At 40.4% G+C, this 18,339-nt stretch overlaps 1 protein-coding gene and 1 long non-coding RNA gene across 6 annotated transcripts in view; one reads left to right on the top strand and one right to left on the bottom strand.

The window, feature by feature from the left end:
- Positions 1-3,780: 3,780 nt before the first annotated feature.
- On the bottom strand, positions 3,781-16,905 carry LOC113609271 (uncharacterized). The gene is made up of 3 exons (XR_003428583.1): positions 16,594-16,905; positions 13,674-13,823; positions 3,781-3,975 (listed from the first exon to the last, which is right to left on the bottom strand). It is a non-coding gene; the product is annotated as an uncharacterized LOC113609271 (long non-coding RNA).
- The window catches only part of AKAP7 (A-kinase anchoring protein 7), a 142,387-nt gene continuing 140,270 nt past the window's right edge, over positions 16,223-18,339 (top strand). For all 5 annotated transcript variants that reach the window (XR_003428567.1, XM_027086407.1, XM_027086410.1 and 2 more), the window contains exon 1: positions 16,223-16,687. Coding sequence is in view for 4 of the 5 variants with exons in the window: in XM_027086407.1 (XP_026942208.1) it covers positions 16,432-16,687 (256 nt within the window). In the remaining variant the exon portion in view is untranslated. The remainder of the gene's footprint in view (positions 16,688-18,339) is intronic.

The following is an 18,339-nucleotide window of genomic DNA, read 5'->3' as shown; positions in this document are numbered from 1 at the left end:
AGTAAGGTCTCTGTCCCAATTTTTCAGTTTGGTGTCATAAGGTGAAAGCAGTCATAGATGATGCATAAATGAATGGGAACCGGCTAGGATCCCATTCAACTTTGTTTACAAAACAAAAAATGGTCAGCCTACAAGCTCTAGTTTTCTCTGACTCTTATTCTTTGCTAATAAGTAAAGACCAGAAACAGCTTACTTTTACCCAGCAGTGCACAAGAGTCCTGTCCCAAGGCTATATCAGATCTCCAGCTCTCTGTCATAATCTAGTCCACAGGGAATTTGATAGTCTTGTCACACCACAGGACTTCACACTGGTCCACTGTATATTAGTGATGTAATGATGATTGGAACAAGTGAGAAGAATTCACAGGTACCTTTACGTTTCTTAAGACCTCTGCCAGAGGGTGGGAGATAAACTCCTAAGAAATCAGGGCGTGCTAACTTGGTAAAGTGCCTAGGAGTCCAGTGGTTCCAGGCGTGTCCAGTTACCCAAGGGAAAGATTAGATTTCTGCAACTTGCATCTGCAGCCACAAAGAAACAATCTCTAATGCATACTACATTTAGTCTCAGCACATTATCTGACTACCCTTAGGGTAATGAGTCATATCTTATTTGTTGGTACTTAGCACCATTTCCAATCCCTTTGATTCTCTCCCTTTCATTCATTGCAGGGACTGGATGAATGAGAACTACATTTTCCAAGTAGTTCCTTGCCAGAAGGCTTACAAATACAGTTTAGATTCAAGAGAGATAGAAGCCATTCTCTTTCGTGGCAGTGGCCGTGGACGTGTGAATTTAAGATGGGACTTTTTGCAGCAACTTCCATATTTCCTGTCCAGCCTGTCACCCCAGGGCGGCAGGGCAATGAGGATTATTGATTTCAGTCCCTTTCATCTTCCTGACTTCCGTATGAAAGCAAGAAGTTTCAGATTCAGTTTTAGTGAATCTGAAAGCTGGTGATATCTCCTCTGACTTTCACCCCTTAAATCCTTTCAAAAGTTTGTAAGTACCTATTTCTTGGTATTAAATGCCTTTAGCTTTAAATATTTAAATTGCTTTCTATTTTCTTGACTGAACCTTGACTGTGTACAGAAACAGGATCTAATTCATTTTTGCATTTTCTATAATTCTCAACAAATATTTGTTGATGGAGTGCAGCAGGATGACTGACGAGATCTTTTGTATATATAACCACATTCCAATCATTTTATTTGTCATGAAGCCCTTTCTGGCATTGTTATATTTCTCATAATGGTACAGATCATTATTGTTTGCATCTAAAGCTCAAGCTAACGAGTCTTCCCAAGGGATTAGTACAGAGTATTATCACTCACTGCCATCTGGCTGTCTGATATAAAGAAATAAACAAGATCTTAGTTGAGATAAACAGTCCTTGCTGGTTTAACATCATGTACAATTTGATCCTATGTTCTAGGGGCACTTGGGTACCATCTCTTAGTAAATAACCTCAAGAGCATAGGTAATGTAAAATAATTAGAAAATGGTGCGTTTTAAATATTTATTATCTTTTTTTCAAATAAAATCTTATTGAGATATAACTCACACACCATACAATTCATCCATTTAAAGGATAAAATTCAATGATTTTTTAGTATATTTATAGAGTTGTGCAGCCATCACCACAATCTAATTTTAGAATATTTTCAACATTCCAAAAAGAAACCCTATTACCATTAGCAGTCATCAACCCTTCCCCTGCCTCCCAGCTATAGGCAGCCACAAATCTACTTTCTGTTTCTATGGATATGCCTGTTCTGAACATTCCTAATTTCTCCACATGCTCACCAGTATCTGTTATTGTTTGTATTTTGATTATAGACACCCTAGTGGGTAAGTACCTCATTGGGGTTTTGATTTGCATTTCCTCAATGATTAATGATGTTGAAGATCTTTTCATGTGCTTATTGGCCATTTGTATATCTACTTTGGTGAAATGTCTATTCAAATCATTTATCTTTTTTTTTTTTTTTTTTCCATTTATCTTTTAATTGGTTTTTTGTTTTTATTATTATCGAGTTACAAGAGTTTTAAAAAACATATTCTGGATACAAGTCCCTAACCAGATTTATGATTTGCAAATATTTTGTCCCATTGTATGGGTCGCATTTTCACTTTCTTAGAAGTGTCCTTTGAAGCATTAAACTTTTAAATTTTGATGCAGTCTGATTTATCTACTTTCTTTCTTTTGTCATTTTTACTTTTCGTGTCGTATTTAAGAAATCATTGCCTAAGGCACAAAGATTGATCCTTATATTTTTTTTTCTAAGAGTTTTACACTTACCATCTTTCCAAATTTATCTAACTATAATTTTTATAATTTAATTTTTTTCTTTTACTTATTTATTTTAACATCTTTATTGGAGTATAATTGCTTTACAATGGTGTGTTAGTTTCTGCTTTATAACAAAGTGAATCAGTTATACATATACATATGTCCCCATATGTCTTCCCTCTTGCACCTCCCTCCCTCCCACCCTACCTATCCCACCCCTCTATGTGGTCACAAAGCACTGAGCTGATCTCCCTGTGCTATGCGGCTGCTTCCCACTAGCTATCTATTTTACGTTTGGTAGTGTATATATGTCCATGCCACTCTCTCACTTTGTCCCAGCTTACCCTTCCCCCTCCCCATATCCTCAAGTCCATTCTCTAGTAGGTCTGCATCTTTATTCCAGTCTTGCCCCTAGGTTCTTCATGACCACTTTTTTTTTTCTTTAGATTCCATATATATGTGTTAGCATTTGGTATTTGTTCTTCTCTTTCTGACTTCACTCTGAATGACAGTCTCTAGGTCCATCCACCTCACTACAAATAACTCAGTTTTGTTCCTTTTCATGGCTGAGTAATATTCCATTGCATATATGTGCCACATCTTCTTTATCCATTCATCTGTTGATGGACACTTAGGTTGCTTCCATGTCCTGGCTATTGTAAATAGAGCTGCAATGAACATTTTTTTTTTTTTTTTTTTTTGTGGTACGCAGGCCTCTCACTGTTGTGGCCTCTCCCGTTGTGGAGCACAGGCTCCGGACGCGCAGGCTCAGCAGCCATGGTTCACGGGCCCAGCCACTCTGCGGCATGTGGGGTCCTCCTGGACCGGGGCACGAACCTGTGTCCCCTGCGTCAGCAGGTGGACTCTCAACCACTGCGCCACCAGGGAAGCCCTGCAATGAACATTTTGGTACATGACTCTTTTTGAATTATGGTTTTCTCAGGGTATATGCCCAGTAGTGGGATTGCTGGGTCATATGGTAGTTCTACTTTTAGTTTTTTAAGGAACATCCATACTGTTCTCCATAGTGGCTGTATCAATTTACATTCCCACCAACAGTGCAAGAGGGTTCCCTTTTCTCCACACCCTCTCCAGCATTTATTGTTTGTAGATTTTTTGATGATGGCCATTCTGACTGGTGTGAGGTGATACCTCATTGTATCATTGTAGTTTTGATTTGCATTTCTCTAATGATTAATGATGTTGAGCATTCTTTCATGTGTTTGTTGGCAATCTGTATATCCTCTTTGGAGAAATGTCTATTTAGGTCTTCTGCCCATTTTTGGACTGGGTTGTTTGTTTTTTTGATATTGAGCTGCATGAGCTGCTTGTAAATTTTGGAGATTAATCCTTTGTCAGTTGCTTCATTTGCAAATATTTTCTCCCATTCTGAGAGTTGTCTTTTCGTCTTGTTTATGGTTTCCTTTGCTGTGCAAAAGCTTTTAAGTTTCATTAGGTCCCATTTGTTTATTTTCGTTTTTATTTCCATTTCTCTAGGAGGTGGGTCAAAAAGGATCTTGCTGTGATTTATGTCAAAGATATAATTTAATTTTTAATAGTAGCTGGGCATTATCACCAGCTTTCAAAATTCCTGAAGTTCAACAATTGGCTATTGCAATTGTAATTTGGTATGAGTCAGCTCCAGCACACCATTGGTACTAGGAATATACCTTGCTGAGTGGTCCTAGAAAAAAGACAAATTAAAACTCTGATGTCGAGACTAATAGGAGAAAGATGCTGCTGGTCATTCACCCATGAAGGCAGGGGTGCCCAGGGGAATCTAACCCTGCTCTGAAAACAGATCTTCCTAACGGCAACTAGAAAAATAATCTAAGGCTAATCCCATGAGAAGTCTTAGGTGTGGTTCCAGAAACACCAAAAAGAATAGGATTCCTCTGGACTAACTGGGAAAACAAGTTGGGGTGGTGGTGGTGGCAGCATTAGATCGACCTATGTTTTATAAAATTCCTCAAGAGATTAGGGCACAGGGAAGTAGGTTCTAACCTCAGTGAAAAAGCACTGACTGGTAGCAAATAGATGTGGCAGTGAGCCCAAGTCATTACATGGAGCTCAGAGCCAGTTTGTCACTGGACAGATCACCAGCCTTTGCAGACTATGAAAGCAAAGTCAAATGATACTAACTATTCTGGATTACACCTACTGACTGGCAAGGAATATGAAAAATTGGAGGAGATACCAAGGATACCAGATATCAGAGCCAGCAAGTAAAAAGGACTGAAGGACATATGGTTCTGATAGAATATCATTTGAGATACTCTGGATAACTCCCCCTCACAACATCATCTCCTTAATCCCTTGCTGCCAAAAACAACTAGAAATACTGGATATACTACCTAGAAATATTTTTTAATGTTTCATGGAGCTGGCAAGACAGTAATGAATCTATAGAAACAAAAAAAAAAAAAAAAAAGAAGAAAAAGGAAAAGAAAATACTCCTAAAAGGTAAGTGATCTGTAAAGCTGATTTTCACACTAAGGGTCAACCTAAGGGACCCTGTATTTACATTTTGATAATTACATGGAGTGCAGAGGATAGCAGATAAAGCCAAGGATCTATGGGAGATCACTGCATAGATCTGAGATTCTAATGAACAATGCTATCATTATAAGAATGAGCAAGAAATAAATCCACCCTAAAGAAGAAGACACTGAAAATTAACCTGTCTCAACCTTTGCCCTGGGAGAATGGAAAAAAAAATTCCCTGAGAATTCATCAACTTAAGCAAGCCCTTACATGAGTTTGAAGCCAATTTCAAGCTACTTATGTGTATGGTTGCCAGATTTAGCAAATAAAAATAGAGGATGCCCAGTAAATTTCAGATAAAGAACAATTTTTTAGTATATGTTCCAAATATTGCACTAAAAAGTGTTTGTTGTTTATCTGAAATCTAAATTTAACTAGGTGTCCTGTATTTTATTTGGCAACCCTACCTATGTGGTATGAAACATCAAAGAGCAAATTTAAACTGTTCCTGGTTAATAGTGCCCCCTGGTGACATAGAAACAAACCTGTATCTTTTTGGAGGACTGTAACTTCAAACCAGGTTTCTAAGAATTTCCTCAGATTAAAATCCAACATAAACTCACAATAAAAACTCACAAAATATATAAGAAGAAAAAGGAAGTATAAGTATGAATCAGGAAGAAAATCCAGGAAGTATAGTCAAATCCACAAAGACTTCAGAAATTTGAATTATCACATTTAGAATACAAAATAATGTGATTAACATGTTTAAAAACTTAAAAGGAGAGACCTGGAAACATGAGCAACAGACTTAAAAAAAATACAAGGAGACCTGAAAAAGAAACAAATAGAGGCCTATGAATGAATGAAAAATATAATGCCTGAAATTCAAAACTCAGTGGTTGGGTAAATAACCTATTAGACAAAGTTGTAGGAAGGATTAGTGAACTGGAGAAAACATTTGAAGAACTTATCCAAAATGAAGCTCAGAAAGACTAAGAGATGGAGAATAATATAGAGAGGTTAAAACGAATTGAAGACAAAGAGGATTTCTAACACAATTTAATTAGAATTCTAGAAGAAGGAAAGAGATTATGAGGATGAGGCAATGATACAAGAAACAATGGTTGTATATTTTCCTGAATTACTGAGAGATACCAATTCTCAGATTCAGGAAGCCCCATGTTTCCCAGCAGGTAAGGAAAATAAATTCATGTCTAGATCCAGAAAAGTAAAACTACAGTGCTCCAAAGACAAAGAGATGGTTTTTAAAAATTGTTGGAGAGAAGAGAGATTATTAGGCAATAATAATAGCACATAATTGAGGAGTCTGAAGCTCTAAGTCCTTCCATATTGGTAAACAAAACTGCTGGTAAATTTCTTGCTTCTGTCAAGATTAGCTCAAGGTCTTGGGGTCAATTACTTTGAGATTCAACCATGGGAATTATGGAAGTCAAATCTCTATAGTGGAAACGAGGCAAAAATTGAAAAAAAGTGTAGCCACTCAAAGGTTTTGGTGAGGAAATTGCTGCATCATCAACTCAAAAATATTGTTTAGGGACTTCCCTGGTGGCCCAGTGGTTGAGAATCCATCTCATAACGCAGGAGACGCCAGTTCCAACCCTGGTCGGGGAACTAAGATCCCACATGCCGTGGGGCAGCTAAGCCTGCACACCTCAACTACTGAGCCCGCACACCATAGCTAGAGAGTCCATGCACCGCAACTAATGAGCCCATGCGCTCTGGAGCCCACATGCCATAACTAGAGAGAAGCTGGCATGCCACAAATAAAGGGTGGCCTGCACACTGCAACTAAGACTTGATGCAGCCAATAAATAAAGTAATTAATTAATAAAAATTTAAAAATATATATTGTTTAAAATCACCTGGAAATTGCCTAGATTTTCCACTTCACTTTTATAGCATGGATGAGATAAGGCTTTGGTGTGTAAGTGCAGATCAATCAATTTTGATTTGTTTCAGAAAAAAAAGAAAATCAAGTCTGTCTTAAGTATTAAGCAAAGTGCTAGGCTCCCTTAAGGTGCTAACTATCCAATAAGAGGATTACCTATCATGGAAGGTAGAATGCAAAAGAAATTTTCTACTGCCAAAGAAAATAAAGCTCAGGGGATTTTTACAGTAGAGAATATTCCCATTTGGTTGGAAAGATCAGATGAAGGAGACACATGAGATGGAGATTTAAGGAAGAACTGAAATTTTTTCTACAGGTAATGAAGAAGATATTTTAGATGAAGTTTACACCATACACTAGAATATAGTTGTTCAAGGATGCTTAGGAAATAGCTAATTTATTAGTTTGCTTGATGTATTTGAAAGGTGTTAAACAATAATAACAACCTCCCTCCCCCAATAAAGAAGTGTGTAGAGATGAGCCATGGCAGGCCTTGAATGCAGAGCTGAAGAACTCACACTTTATTGGGTAGGCAATCCTGATTGTATGGGAGGCTTGCTTCCAAAGCTCATCACAGATAGCAATCTGGCTTTCAGAGTCTATGCTCTTAACCACTCCTATGCTGTCTATGGACAATGATGCCTGTTTATAAGATCCAGTGAATTTTTGGCAAATATTAGGTACTTGATAAATATTTGACCTTTGGAAAATTTTAGCATTGCTGATGATTTAAGAAGTGCAACTGTAAAGAATTAGGAAGTAGCAAATAAATAATAAGCCCAATGTAGTGAGGGCTTTTGGGGAGCAGATGTCTTTTACACTACCTTTTTGTTTTTTTTAACCTGTAGAGCAATCTGATATACTACTAAACAAAAGTCAAAAAAGCAAATAAGTTTCTCTTAACTTGGTAAATTTACTTTTGATATATGCGTCAAGAAAATAATACAAAAGAAAGGAAAAAAAATCCAAGGATATTTGTAAGTGCCTTCTACTGGAAAGCCAACATTGTCAAAATGACCAAGTTTTAGTGACTGGTTAAACAGATGATGGTATAATACAGTAAAACATTACGATATAGTGCAAATTATGCTATATATAAAAATACGCATTTGAAATAGCTATTAGAAAAATATTAAATAAAAGTGGTGTAAACTATTATACATTATTTGTCTACATGTACAAGTTATGTCTATAAACTGTACTATGTTACTACAAAGTGATAAAGGTTGAAAGAGTCAGATCTTGGGCAGCTGATACATTATAGAGAGGGGATTTTTCCAGTTTTGTTGATTATAATTATTTTGGCTTTCTTTCATTATATAGATATGTGTCAATAGACAATGAAAGATATTCTTTGAATTGAAACCACATACTACCTAGGCAAAAAGCTGTTAGATAGTGAATGTATTCAAATAGGTGACTATCAGTAAGAAAATCCTTTACTGTACAAGGGAGAATAGACTCAAGTTTCCTCGAACTCTGATTCTATTTCCTTCTGGGACTTTTAAACTCTATTTTTTTTTCTATTTCTTATATCGTCTACTTCTTACATTATTCAAAGAAAACCTCGTAATATAATTGTCAATTATACTCTGATTGGCATGCAAATAAGATTAGTTTTGCCAGTGAAGTCTTGTGTAATGATTTAAATATCAATTACACAGGTAAAAAATGAGGAACACTTATGCCAAGTAAGCCATGAGATGACTAAATTTAGAAAGATGTGAAATCTACTAAGCCAGCTATTAATATCCTATTAACATAATCCATGTTAATATCTCCCTGAAAATAACTGAAGTGAAAAATAACAAATTTAAACATAAACTGCATTAATACTTTCTAGCATGTGAAGAGGAAGATGAAACCAACAAATAATAATATACAGCCTTGATGACCCCAGAAAGTGGAATTTAACATACCTCTTAACACTTTCTTTTTTTTTTTTTTTTTTAAATTTCATTTATTTATTTATTTTTGGCTGTGCTGGGTCTTCTTTTCTGTGCGTGGGCTTTCTCTAGTTGCGGCGAGCGGGGGCCACTCTTCATCGCGGTGCGCGGGCCTCTCACTGCCGCGGCCTCTCGTTGCGGAGCACAAGCTCCAGACGCGCAGGCTCAGTAGTTGTGGCTCACGGGCCCAGCCGCTCCACAGCATGTGGGATCTTCCCGGACCGGGGCACGAACCCGTGCCCCCTGCATTGGCAGGCAGACGCTCAACCACTGCGCCACCAGGGAAACCCAACACTTTCCTTTTAGTATTCAGGAGATCTGACTAGAGAGTAACAACAGCAAATCATTAATGCAGAATGCTCTACTGCAAAGTATAATGAAGGTTTACATGATGTGTATGATATAAAAAATAGCCAAGAAAACATAGAGTTTCAAGGTAAGAAATCCTATAGACTATCAAATGAGAAACTAATCCCCAGCACTAATCAAATTCAGGAAGCAGAATTAGAGCTGTTACATCTAATCTCCCAATTTGGCACGTGTCCAAAATGTGGTCAGGTGCACTAACTACTTTAGGGCAGAAAAACCGACATGATCTGTTTTTATAAAAACTAAACCAAATGATGATTTAAGAACATCATTATCTCTGAGTAATGATACAAACTAGCATATTCGTTACAATATGTAAATGTTCCCTTTTCACTTGACTGAAGAAGAATCATGTTCTTGATGAATATGTTCTTACAGCGATTCTGTCTTATTCTTAGCTAGAAAGAAAGACATGTGGTAAGCATGTAATAATCCAGGCAGCTGATGAAATGGTTTTTGTTTTTTTTAATTTCGATTGTTATCACAAAGATGGTGAAAGTGTTCCATCCACAGTCCCTTAACTCCATACACTCTCCCTGGGTGACCTCATCCAAACCCACAGTTTCAAGGACGATTTGTACATCTATAAAACTTCCAAATCGCAAGATTCTCCCTGCAGTACCGCCTTCTCCTTCCAGCAAATGTCTTCACCTATTTTCATTAGGGAAACTGACACCTTTAGAAAGCTGCTCCCTTAACCACAGCCCCATCCGATCAGAATACTTACCAAGATCCATCTAGCCCAGCTTACTTCCCACCCATCTCTCCTATCTAAGATCAATGCTTCATCTGGCTCTGACTTTATACTCCCAATATTCCTCAATCAATTTTCCTGCCTTATTGTATTTCTGTCTTTCCGTGGGCATTTAAATGGAACCCAGCTGAATGTCACTCCTGCCCCTCAAGATCCAGTGAAACTGCCTCAAACTCTGATGGCATGTGAAAGTTCAAGTTCAAATTAGGTGCTTACAACCATAGGACCCTTCCAGCCTCCAAGCCCAGGAATTCTTGTGTGCCCTCTGTTCCTCAGCTTTCTCTTTGGTTTCTACAAGAAACTCACTCACACTTAAGATCAGTGGATTGAATTATTGACTTTACTGAAGACCTCTGAGAGATGGAGGACAGGGTCCATCATCCAGCACACATTTTCTGCCATCTTGTTCATGCACCCACCCCTCTCTCCATCCTCTCACTCTTCATCCTTTTCATTCCTGGTTGCTCTGGGAGCACCGGTTTCACCCCACTTCTACCTCTTTGTGCCAGCCAACCAATTTTCTCTTTCTCCACATTGTTGATTGCAAAGTTTCACCAACTATTGTCTTGCAATCTCTTAAATCTATCACTTTTGATTTTATTTCTAGCACACTACCTTAGCTTGGGTTTTTGACGCTCCCATGTCGATTACTGGAGTACCACAGTGAACTGACTAGATGTGTGGTTTTGACTCAGCCCTCTCCAATAAATCCTGCACAGACCTCAACGATGTGTCTTTCTAGAGCCATCCTTCACCAAGTCAGTCCCAAGGGAAGTTCTTTAACAAATCCTAATTCTTATGTAATAGAGTCCCAATTGCTTAGTCTGGCATTTAAGACCTCCTATAATCTGGTCCTAAACTAATTTTCTGGCCTTATCTCCCAGTCCTCTGCCGCCTGAACCAGTCAAACTGGGAGAACGGCTCTCCTTTGCATCTACTTGTACCGTCTCGCCTCCCAAGTCTTCAGTGTGTGACCCACCCCACCCGTTCTCACTCCAGCTCTCTTAATCCACTCATTTTCAGAGCTGGTCTCAAATATTACCTCTTCTTTCAAGCCTTTCCTGGTTCTCTAAGCCCAGAGAAATCTTTGGACACATGATCTAATTTCTCTCCATCTGTATGAGGATCAGAATTGTATCTGTTTCACCAGAGACTGAGAGGTTTCCCGGGACATGGGACCTGCAGTGCTAAAAATGAACAGCCCTGGGCAAACTGGGACAATTGGTCACTCTACCTGTAATATGTGTGGCAGCTGTAATATATGTGGCAAGGGTCCTGGGGCAGGAAAGGAGGGCCATGTTTTTTGTGCATGCCTACTGTGGAAATTTAGATGTCAGGGCTGGCCACAGAAAACTCCAGGGAGAGAAAAGGAAGGGGGTGAGGACACTTTTTGGAGCTAAGGATAGGCCAACTGGGGCTGAGATCTTCAGATAAATACATAGCTAAAGGGATCCCACTTTTGCATTTTCCCTCATTTTAGCTCTCTTTTTTTGCTTAAGAAATTAAGAAAAAGAAGGGGGGATAAAAAGATACATTCCAAGTAAAGGAATTTTAATAAGGATGTAGAAGGCTCTATAAATAGTCCTGTGAAAGGAAAATATTTTTAACTGTTACAGCAAAGAAATATAATCATTAAGGAAACTTAATACATAAGACTATATACAAATTTTCAAATTCTGCATGCCAAAAACTACTGCACACAACTTAAAATGCAAATAACAAATTAGGGAAAATGTTTTCAATATATAAGACAAAGGTTTTAAAATCATTAATATTGATAAATAGGGAATTCCCTGGTGGTCCAGCAGTTAGAACTCAGCACTTTCACTGCTAGGGCCTGGGCTCGATCCCTGGTTGGGGAATTAAGATGATGCAAGCCGTGCGGTGCAGCAAAAATAAAAGAATCGTTAATAAATAGACAGATTTTATGAAGCAATAGAAACAGATAAACAACCTAGAAGAAAAATAAGCAAAAGTTTTTTATAGAGACATGCAAATGGCTCTTAAACACATTCAGCAATATTCAGATTCATTAACAGTTAAAGAAATTCAAGCTAAAATAACAAGCATTTTTATCTTTCAAATGAAAAATGAGCAAAGAACTTAGAATTTCATAAACTACTTACAAGCATGTAAATTGGTAGATAATTTGGCCATATATTTCAAAAGCCTTACAATGATTCATAATCTTTAACCTATCAAGCTTCTTTCTGGGAATTTGTTTTAAGGAAATGATAAAAAATATATACAAAGATTTATAGAATACAGTTTTATCATAGAGATATTTTTAATAATGAAAAAACTGAGATGTATTTAAATGAGACTGAACAACGATAATCAATAGGCAATTGATCAAATACACTGTGATACATTTATGTAAAGATTTAATATGCAGTCATTGAAAAAATAATTTTTAATGACATGAGAAATTTGTCACAATATGTTGCAAGGAAAAAAAGCAGGCTAAAAGCCATATGCAAGATGATTCTATTTTTATAAAAATATACTATAATGGTGTGTGTATGCATATGTATATCTAGAGAGATAGACTTCTGGTTGATGTATTATAGATCATTTTAATGTTATTCCATGAGTTTTTCTGAATTTAAAAATTGTATAAAACAGTACAATTTATGTACATAAATTTGAAATTTGAAGTCAGAAATATTTAAAATAATTTAAAATGTTCACCCTGATATTTAATATTATCAGGCTCTTTAACTGTGTCTGGCTACTGAAATAAATCTATTATGAAATAGGTGTAGTGGTTTCTTTTTTTTTTAATGTAATAAACATGGCCTCCCTTTGCCCCTTTATTATTATTTTTTAATGTAATAAAAATGATTTCTTAAACAAATACTATACTCAAACATTAATTGAAAAGCATGCACATTTTACTGTTAAACACATGTCCCTCTTCCAACAAAATGAAATGTCATCCTGAGTCACCTTGGGTCACCAAAGGTCTCAGTTGACTTTCTACTGGTATTTGACCATGTCCTGTATAACTGCATGACTTCATCCTCCTGTTACTGAATGCAAATTCCTGTGCCTGATGTACAGTGGGGCCAAACAAACCAAAATGTCAGAGTTTGGAGCAGAGAAAGGTTTATTGCAGGGTCAACGTCAGCGTTCGGAGCAGAGAAAGGTTTATTGCAGGGTCAATGTCAGAGTTTGGAGCAGAGAAAGGTTTATTGCAGGGTCAGTGTCAGAGTTCGAAGAAGAGAAAGGTTTATTGCAGGGTCAATGTCAGCGTTCGGAGCCTAGAAAGGTTTATTGCAGGGTCAATGTCAGCGTTCGGAGCAGGGTCAAGCAAGGAGAATGGTGGCTCGTGCTCAAAAAACCGTGAAGCCCCTGATGGTTTGTTTTGCAGAAGTTTTTATAGGCAAAATTTGGGGTGAGGGCTACAGGGTGTGTGACTTTCTTCTGATTGGTCGGTGGTGAGGTAACAGGGCAGTGCTCCAGGAATCTTTCCCTCAGTCTGAAGTTACCACCCTCCACCGGGGGAATCTTCTGCAGAAGAACTCAAAGATACTGTTATGTAGATTCCTTGAGAGGAACCAGGACCCTGCCCCAAGGCTGCACGATGGTTTCTTGACTGTTCCTCCCTTTTTTCTGAATTCCCTCTCTTCCCTGATTAGCAACTGTTTGAATCTGCCTTTGGAAATCAGGGAGGGTCAAGGAGGCTGAATGAAGCCTATTTCCTACAAACAGGAAACGGGGGACACGGAAGGATTTGTACCAGGAGGGCCCCACAGGGTCCTGCTCCATTTCACTACTTGATGAACATTTACAGCTGTAGTTGATGGGGAGGACTGAAGAAACTCCTAGGACCAGAATGAAAACAACAACTATTTTGGTTATGGGGACAGGACCACACCACAAAAGAGAATTAGGGAACTAAAGAGAGATCTTACCACACAGAAGGAGCCTGGCAGAACAAATATGCCAATTCAGCAGCAGGCCCTGGAGGTCGGAGGTCAGAGGTGGGTGGAGGAATAGGAAAAGTGTGCTAGCTTGAACTGGAACCCTTCCAATCCAGTTATCTTGGCAGTGTACACTGTCATCTGGGGAGAAAAAGGGCTGTATGTGTGAATTGTTTAAAGATAAACAGAGGCATATTACAAATTTCAAGAATTTTTTGAGCAAAAACTCAATTCAAAACTGGCAACATCCAATCTAGCAGATAGAAAGGAGTTCCAAGGAGAGGTACCAAATGAAAGATTTTTATAGGCAGAAGGGAGTGGGAACAAGGAAATTATACTAGGCAAAAGATTGGGTCCGTTACTGCAAGGTTACTTCCCTTTGGGGGATGGCAGGGGTCTATCAGGCAGATTACCTAACTAGTGCTGATCAGACGATTCCTAATTGACTGGTTTTAGATTCCATTTCTGGGAGAATAGAAACTGTAAGTCTCTAGTGACGTGGGGCTTAGCATAAGCGACTCCATTTTGGGCCTGTTGTTTCATTTTTAACAAAAGGAACATGCTATCTCCATGAATTCTATATCTCTCAGAGGTCCAAATAATTTTCCTGGCATCAGTCACTGTGCCCTGTCCACTAAGCAGTGTAACATGTGGTGGAGAAATTGGTCTATTCATTTGCAAGAGATTGTCACCCTGAGGACTGAGAAGATCCATCATGACCAAGTGAACCACCAATCAGCTGATGTCTGGTGTGGACAGAGGACTTTCTGGAAAGGAAACTGGACCAGTGAGACAAGGACTGGGTGTGGTGGCAGCCTGGAAGATTCATTAGTGATGTCAGGCACAGTATAGAACCCTAGATGTATTTTGGAGGGATTACACTAGGGGCTGGAGTTCTGGCTGGGGCAAATAGGTCAATTTAGCTATCCAGATTTAGGTATTAGTGTTAATATCAACCGATTTTTAGCCTCAAGCTGGTGAAGCTTTAGGACATTAAGATTACCCATGACATTCTTTTTTTGAAATTTATTTGGGTGTGTTGCTTTCTTTTTTTAACAAATACCAGTACAGGTCTGATGGTTATAAAACTTTTATTCATTCATTCAACAACTGTTCATTGAACAAGCTCTATGCACTTGGGAAAACAAACACTTTTAAAAGAGTCTGTGCCTTCACGGGAATTCCCTAGCGGTCCAGTGGTTAGGAACCTGTACCTACACTGCCTTTACAAGTGGAAATTTACGTCACCTTCACAAAGTAAAACTGATGCCCCGCTATTAGGCAGAAAGGGGAGGGCAGAGAGTTCTTCAGTATCTGCCGTTTCTCAGTTGCCTCCAAAAATTATCTTAATGCTAAAGTGGCATATTTTGATCCCCTTCAATGTTGACTGTGGATTCCTTTTTTTTCTTTTAGTGTATTACCTATTGCAATTTACTCATGTTTCTTTCTCTGCTATTAGGGGACCGGCTCCTTAAGGAAAAGACTTGTCTGATTCACCTGCACACCCTCAGGACAGAGCAGATTTTAGAGGAATCTGTTGTCCCTCTCCAATCAGCCCATAATTGCTATGGGTGTGCAAACCAGATACCCAACTTGCTAGAATTATTTTAGGGTAACAAGCTTTATGACTTCTTGTGTATGGTTTTGATGTCAACTATTGTGGCTGAGTGAGTTCCTTGCTTCCATCTCCATTCTAGGATGTATTCAAGATAAGTGTTATCCGGGATTTCCCTGGTGGCGCAGTGGTTAAGAATCCGCCTGCCAACGCAGGGGACACGAGTTCAATCCCTGGACCGGGAAGATCCCACATGCCGCGGAGCAACTAAGCCTGTGGTTGCCGCGCCACAACTACTGAGCCTGTGCTCTAGAGCCCGCAAGCCACAACTACTGAAGCCCACGTGCCACAACTACTGAAGCCCGCGCGCCTAGAGCCCGTGCTCCACAAGAGAAGCCACCGCAGTGAGAAGCCCGCGCACTGCAATGAAGTGTAGCCCCCGCTCACCGCAACTAGAGAAAGCCCGCGCAGCAACGAAGACCCAACACAGCCAAAAATAAAAAAATAAATAAAAAAAAGATAAGTGTTATCATTTGCAAAATAGGGTACATTGATTTGTTGAGCGATGTACCTCATTTTCTTACTGCATGGTTTCTTTGCACTTAAAAGAAAACTACAGTACAATTCTGACCCAAACTCAAAAGTTTATTTTTATTAATTAATTTTATTAATTAACTAAATTGTTTTTACTCATATTAGTGCTTTACCCTACAAACACCAGTAGCTGCTTTCCATTTAATTTCTAGGCGTGAAACCATTGTTAAAACTTTGAGATATCGCCACAATTTGGGTTTTTTTTTCCTTTAAAGCAAAGTAAATTATCTAATTATACAGATGGACAAGGTCTCGTTCCTATACATCTCGCTCTTCCCAAATATTTTTTAATCACAACTCTGTGTTTTGAAAGCCCTTTTTAAAACTAAACACATGGATCCTCAAGAGACCCAGGATCGGGGAACGCTTTCAGCCCAGGCCCAATCTCACCCTTCCAAACTTGGATGGTAAAGGCCGCGCCACTGGAGATTGCTGAGCGCCGCCAAAGGCTGCACGGGGCCCCGGCCGGGAGCGGGGGCGGAGCGTCGCAGCGCAGAGGAGAGCCCCCGGCCCTCCCCGCGCCGGGCCCGCGTCGCTCGCCGGAATCCGGTACCGCAGCCGCTGCGGGTCGGCCCCTTCCGCTCGTTCCGGGCTCCCGGCATGGGCATGCAGCTTCTGCGGGGACTGCGGCTCTGGGGGCTCGGCGCCTCCGCAGGCCTGGTCGCCGCGGCCCGAGCCCCCACCGCCCCCCGCTCCCCGCCCCGCCTCCGCGCCTCGCCCGCTGACCCCCGGCCCCGCCCCGGCTTCCGCCTCCGCACCCACCTCCCGGCTGGCCCCAGGTTGCAGCGCCAGGCCGCAGCCGCCTGCAGAGACCTGCCGCCAGCCAACGCCAGCGCTATGGAGCGCGCCGGAGCCGGTGAGCCCGGGTAGCCGAGCGGGCCGGGTGGGGTGACCGGAGCCCGGGGGCGTGGGCCCCGCTCGGCGCTCGGCCTCAGGGAGGGCCCGGCCTCGCCGCCCCACTGCGCCCCCAGCGCTTGGAGCGCGCGACCCCACGCCTGCCCAGCTCGGGGCCTCCTCTCCCCGCTCAGCGCGGGACTCTGTAGCCGCTGGGAGCCCAGTGCAACCGGGTTGTGATCAGTGCTGCTTGTAAGCAAGCGTTTTCGTTAGTGCACGCACTGCTGGTGCGACCGGAGGCCGGGGGTGTGAACCCACGCTAAGTTTCACTTTGCTTTCCCGAAGGTCTTATGACCTTTTAGAAAGTTCATGCCTTCACACACCCTCCGACGGTGTTATTGTGCGGTCGGCAAACTTAGAAAAAGCTCAGTTTTTATACTTTATCACAAACAATCAAAGACCTGAACCACTACACTTGGGGTTTCCTTCTAGGATTTTATTCTAGGTGTAGAAATGACCTCTTTAAACTGGCGCTAGATCTAAAGTAGGGCTCAGAATTGATTTCCAGTTCAGGTCGGCATTTGCTGTGGACTGAACTTTGTGGGTAGAGCGAGTTACGGGTTGGACTTTTAGTGAAAGGGACCAACAAGCCAATTAGAGAAAAGGTGCTCTTCTGTGAGATTTTTGTAATATAAACGCATAAAAAGATATGAAAAGCATGAAAATCTTAAAATGTTATGCAGTAGCCGTTAACGAGTGTGAATATGTTTACAGTTGTTGAGGGAATGAAATGATGAAGACCTTGTAGGTGTATGCTGAGGGCGGGAGTTTTTTTTTTTTTTTTTTTGCGGTACGCGGGCCTCTCACCTCTGGAGCCTTTCTAGCTGCGGAGCACAGGCCCCGGACGCGCAGGCCCAGCGGGCATGGCTCACGGGCCCAGCCGCTCCGAGGCACGCGGGACCCTCCCGGACCGGGGCACGAACCCGCGTCTCCTGCATTGGCAGGGGGACTCTCAACCACTGCGCCACCAGGGAATCCCCAAGGGCGGGAGTTTTTGAGATGCATTTATAAAGGGGGACCTGTAGGGGATTGTCAGTGTCAAAGAGAAAGGATTCACACCCCAGCTCCTTTAGTGTCTGGCCTTGCAACTGAGGATGCTGACGGCGTACTTTAAGATGTTTGTGGAGTTTACTGTCTTCTTACATTCCTTTTCAGATATTATTAACTTTAATCCATTACTCTCTAGTAATTTGGGTTATACTTTAGTTTCTGTTTTAACGATGTGGAAACCAAAGCATGGAGGTCAGGTGACTTGTTGACAGCTCTCAACATTTCTCCAGCTGTAAGATGTTTCTATTTTTAGTAGCCAGGCCAGGACTGACATGGATGATGGGATTGACTCTTTCTACTAGTTCTTGGGGAATATACCTACTATATACCTAGTAGAGTGAATAAAAGAGAATCTTTCTCAGTAAAGTTGTACTTGGTTATCCAAATAGGAAACTACATTTTGTGTGACAAAGGGCAGACTATCCTTTTTCTCTTCTATTGGTCTTTGATGAAGGCATTTGCTGAAGTGCACATATATTTGAATATTAGTGTATACTTCATGTATGGTTTTATAATATATTTGAAATGTGTGCATTGTTTCCTTATAAAAGTAATATTAATTCT

This window comes from Aethalodelphis obliquidens, unplaced genomic scaffold (genome assembly GCF_003676395.1).
Source record: "Aethalodelphis obliquidens isolate GAN/ISIS:26980383/991018 unplaced genomic scaffold, ASM367639v1 scaffold3, whole genome shotgun sequence".
NCBI lineage: Eukaryota > Metazoa > Chordata > Mammalia > Artiodactyla > Delphinidae > Aethalodelphis > Aethalodelphis obliquidens.
This window is presented reverse-complemented; position numbering and strand designations above follow the sequence as displayed.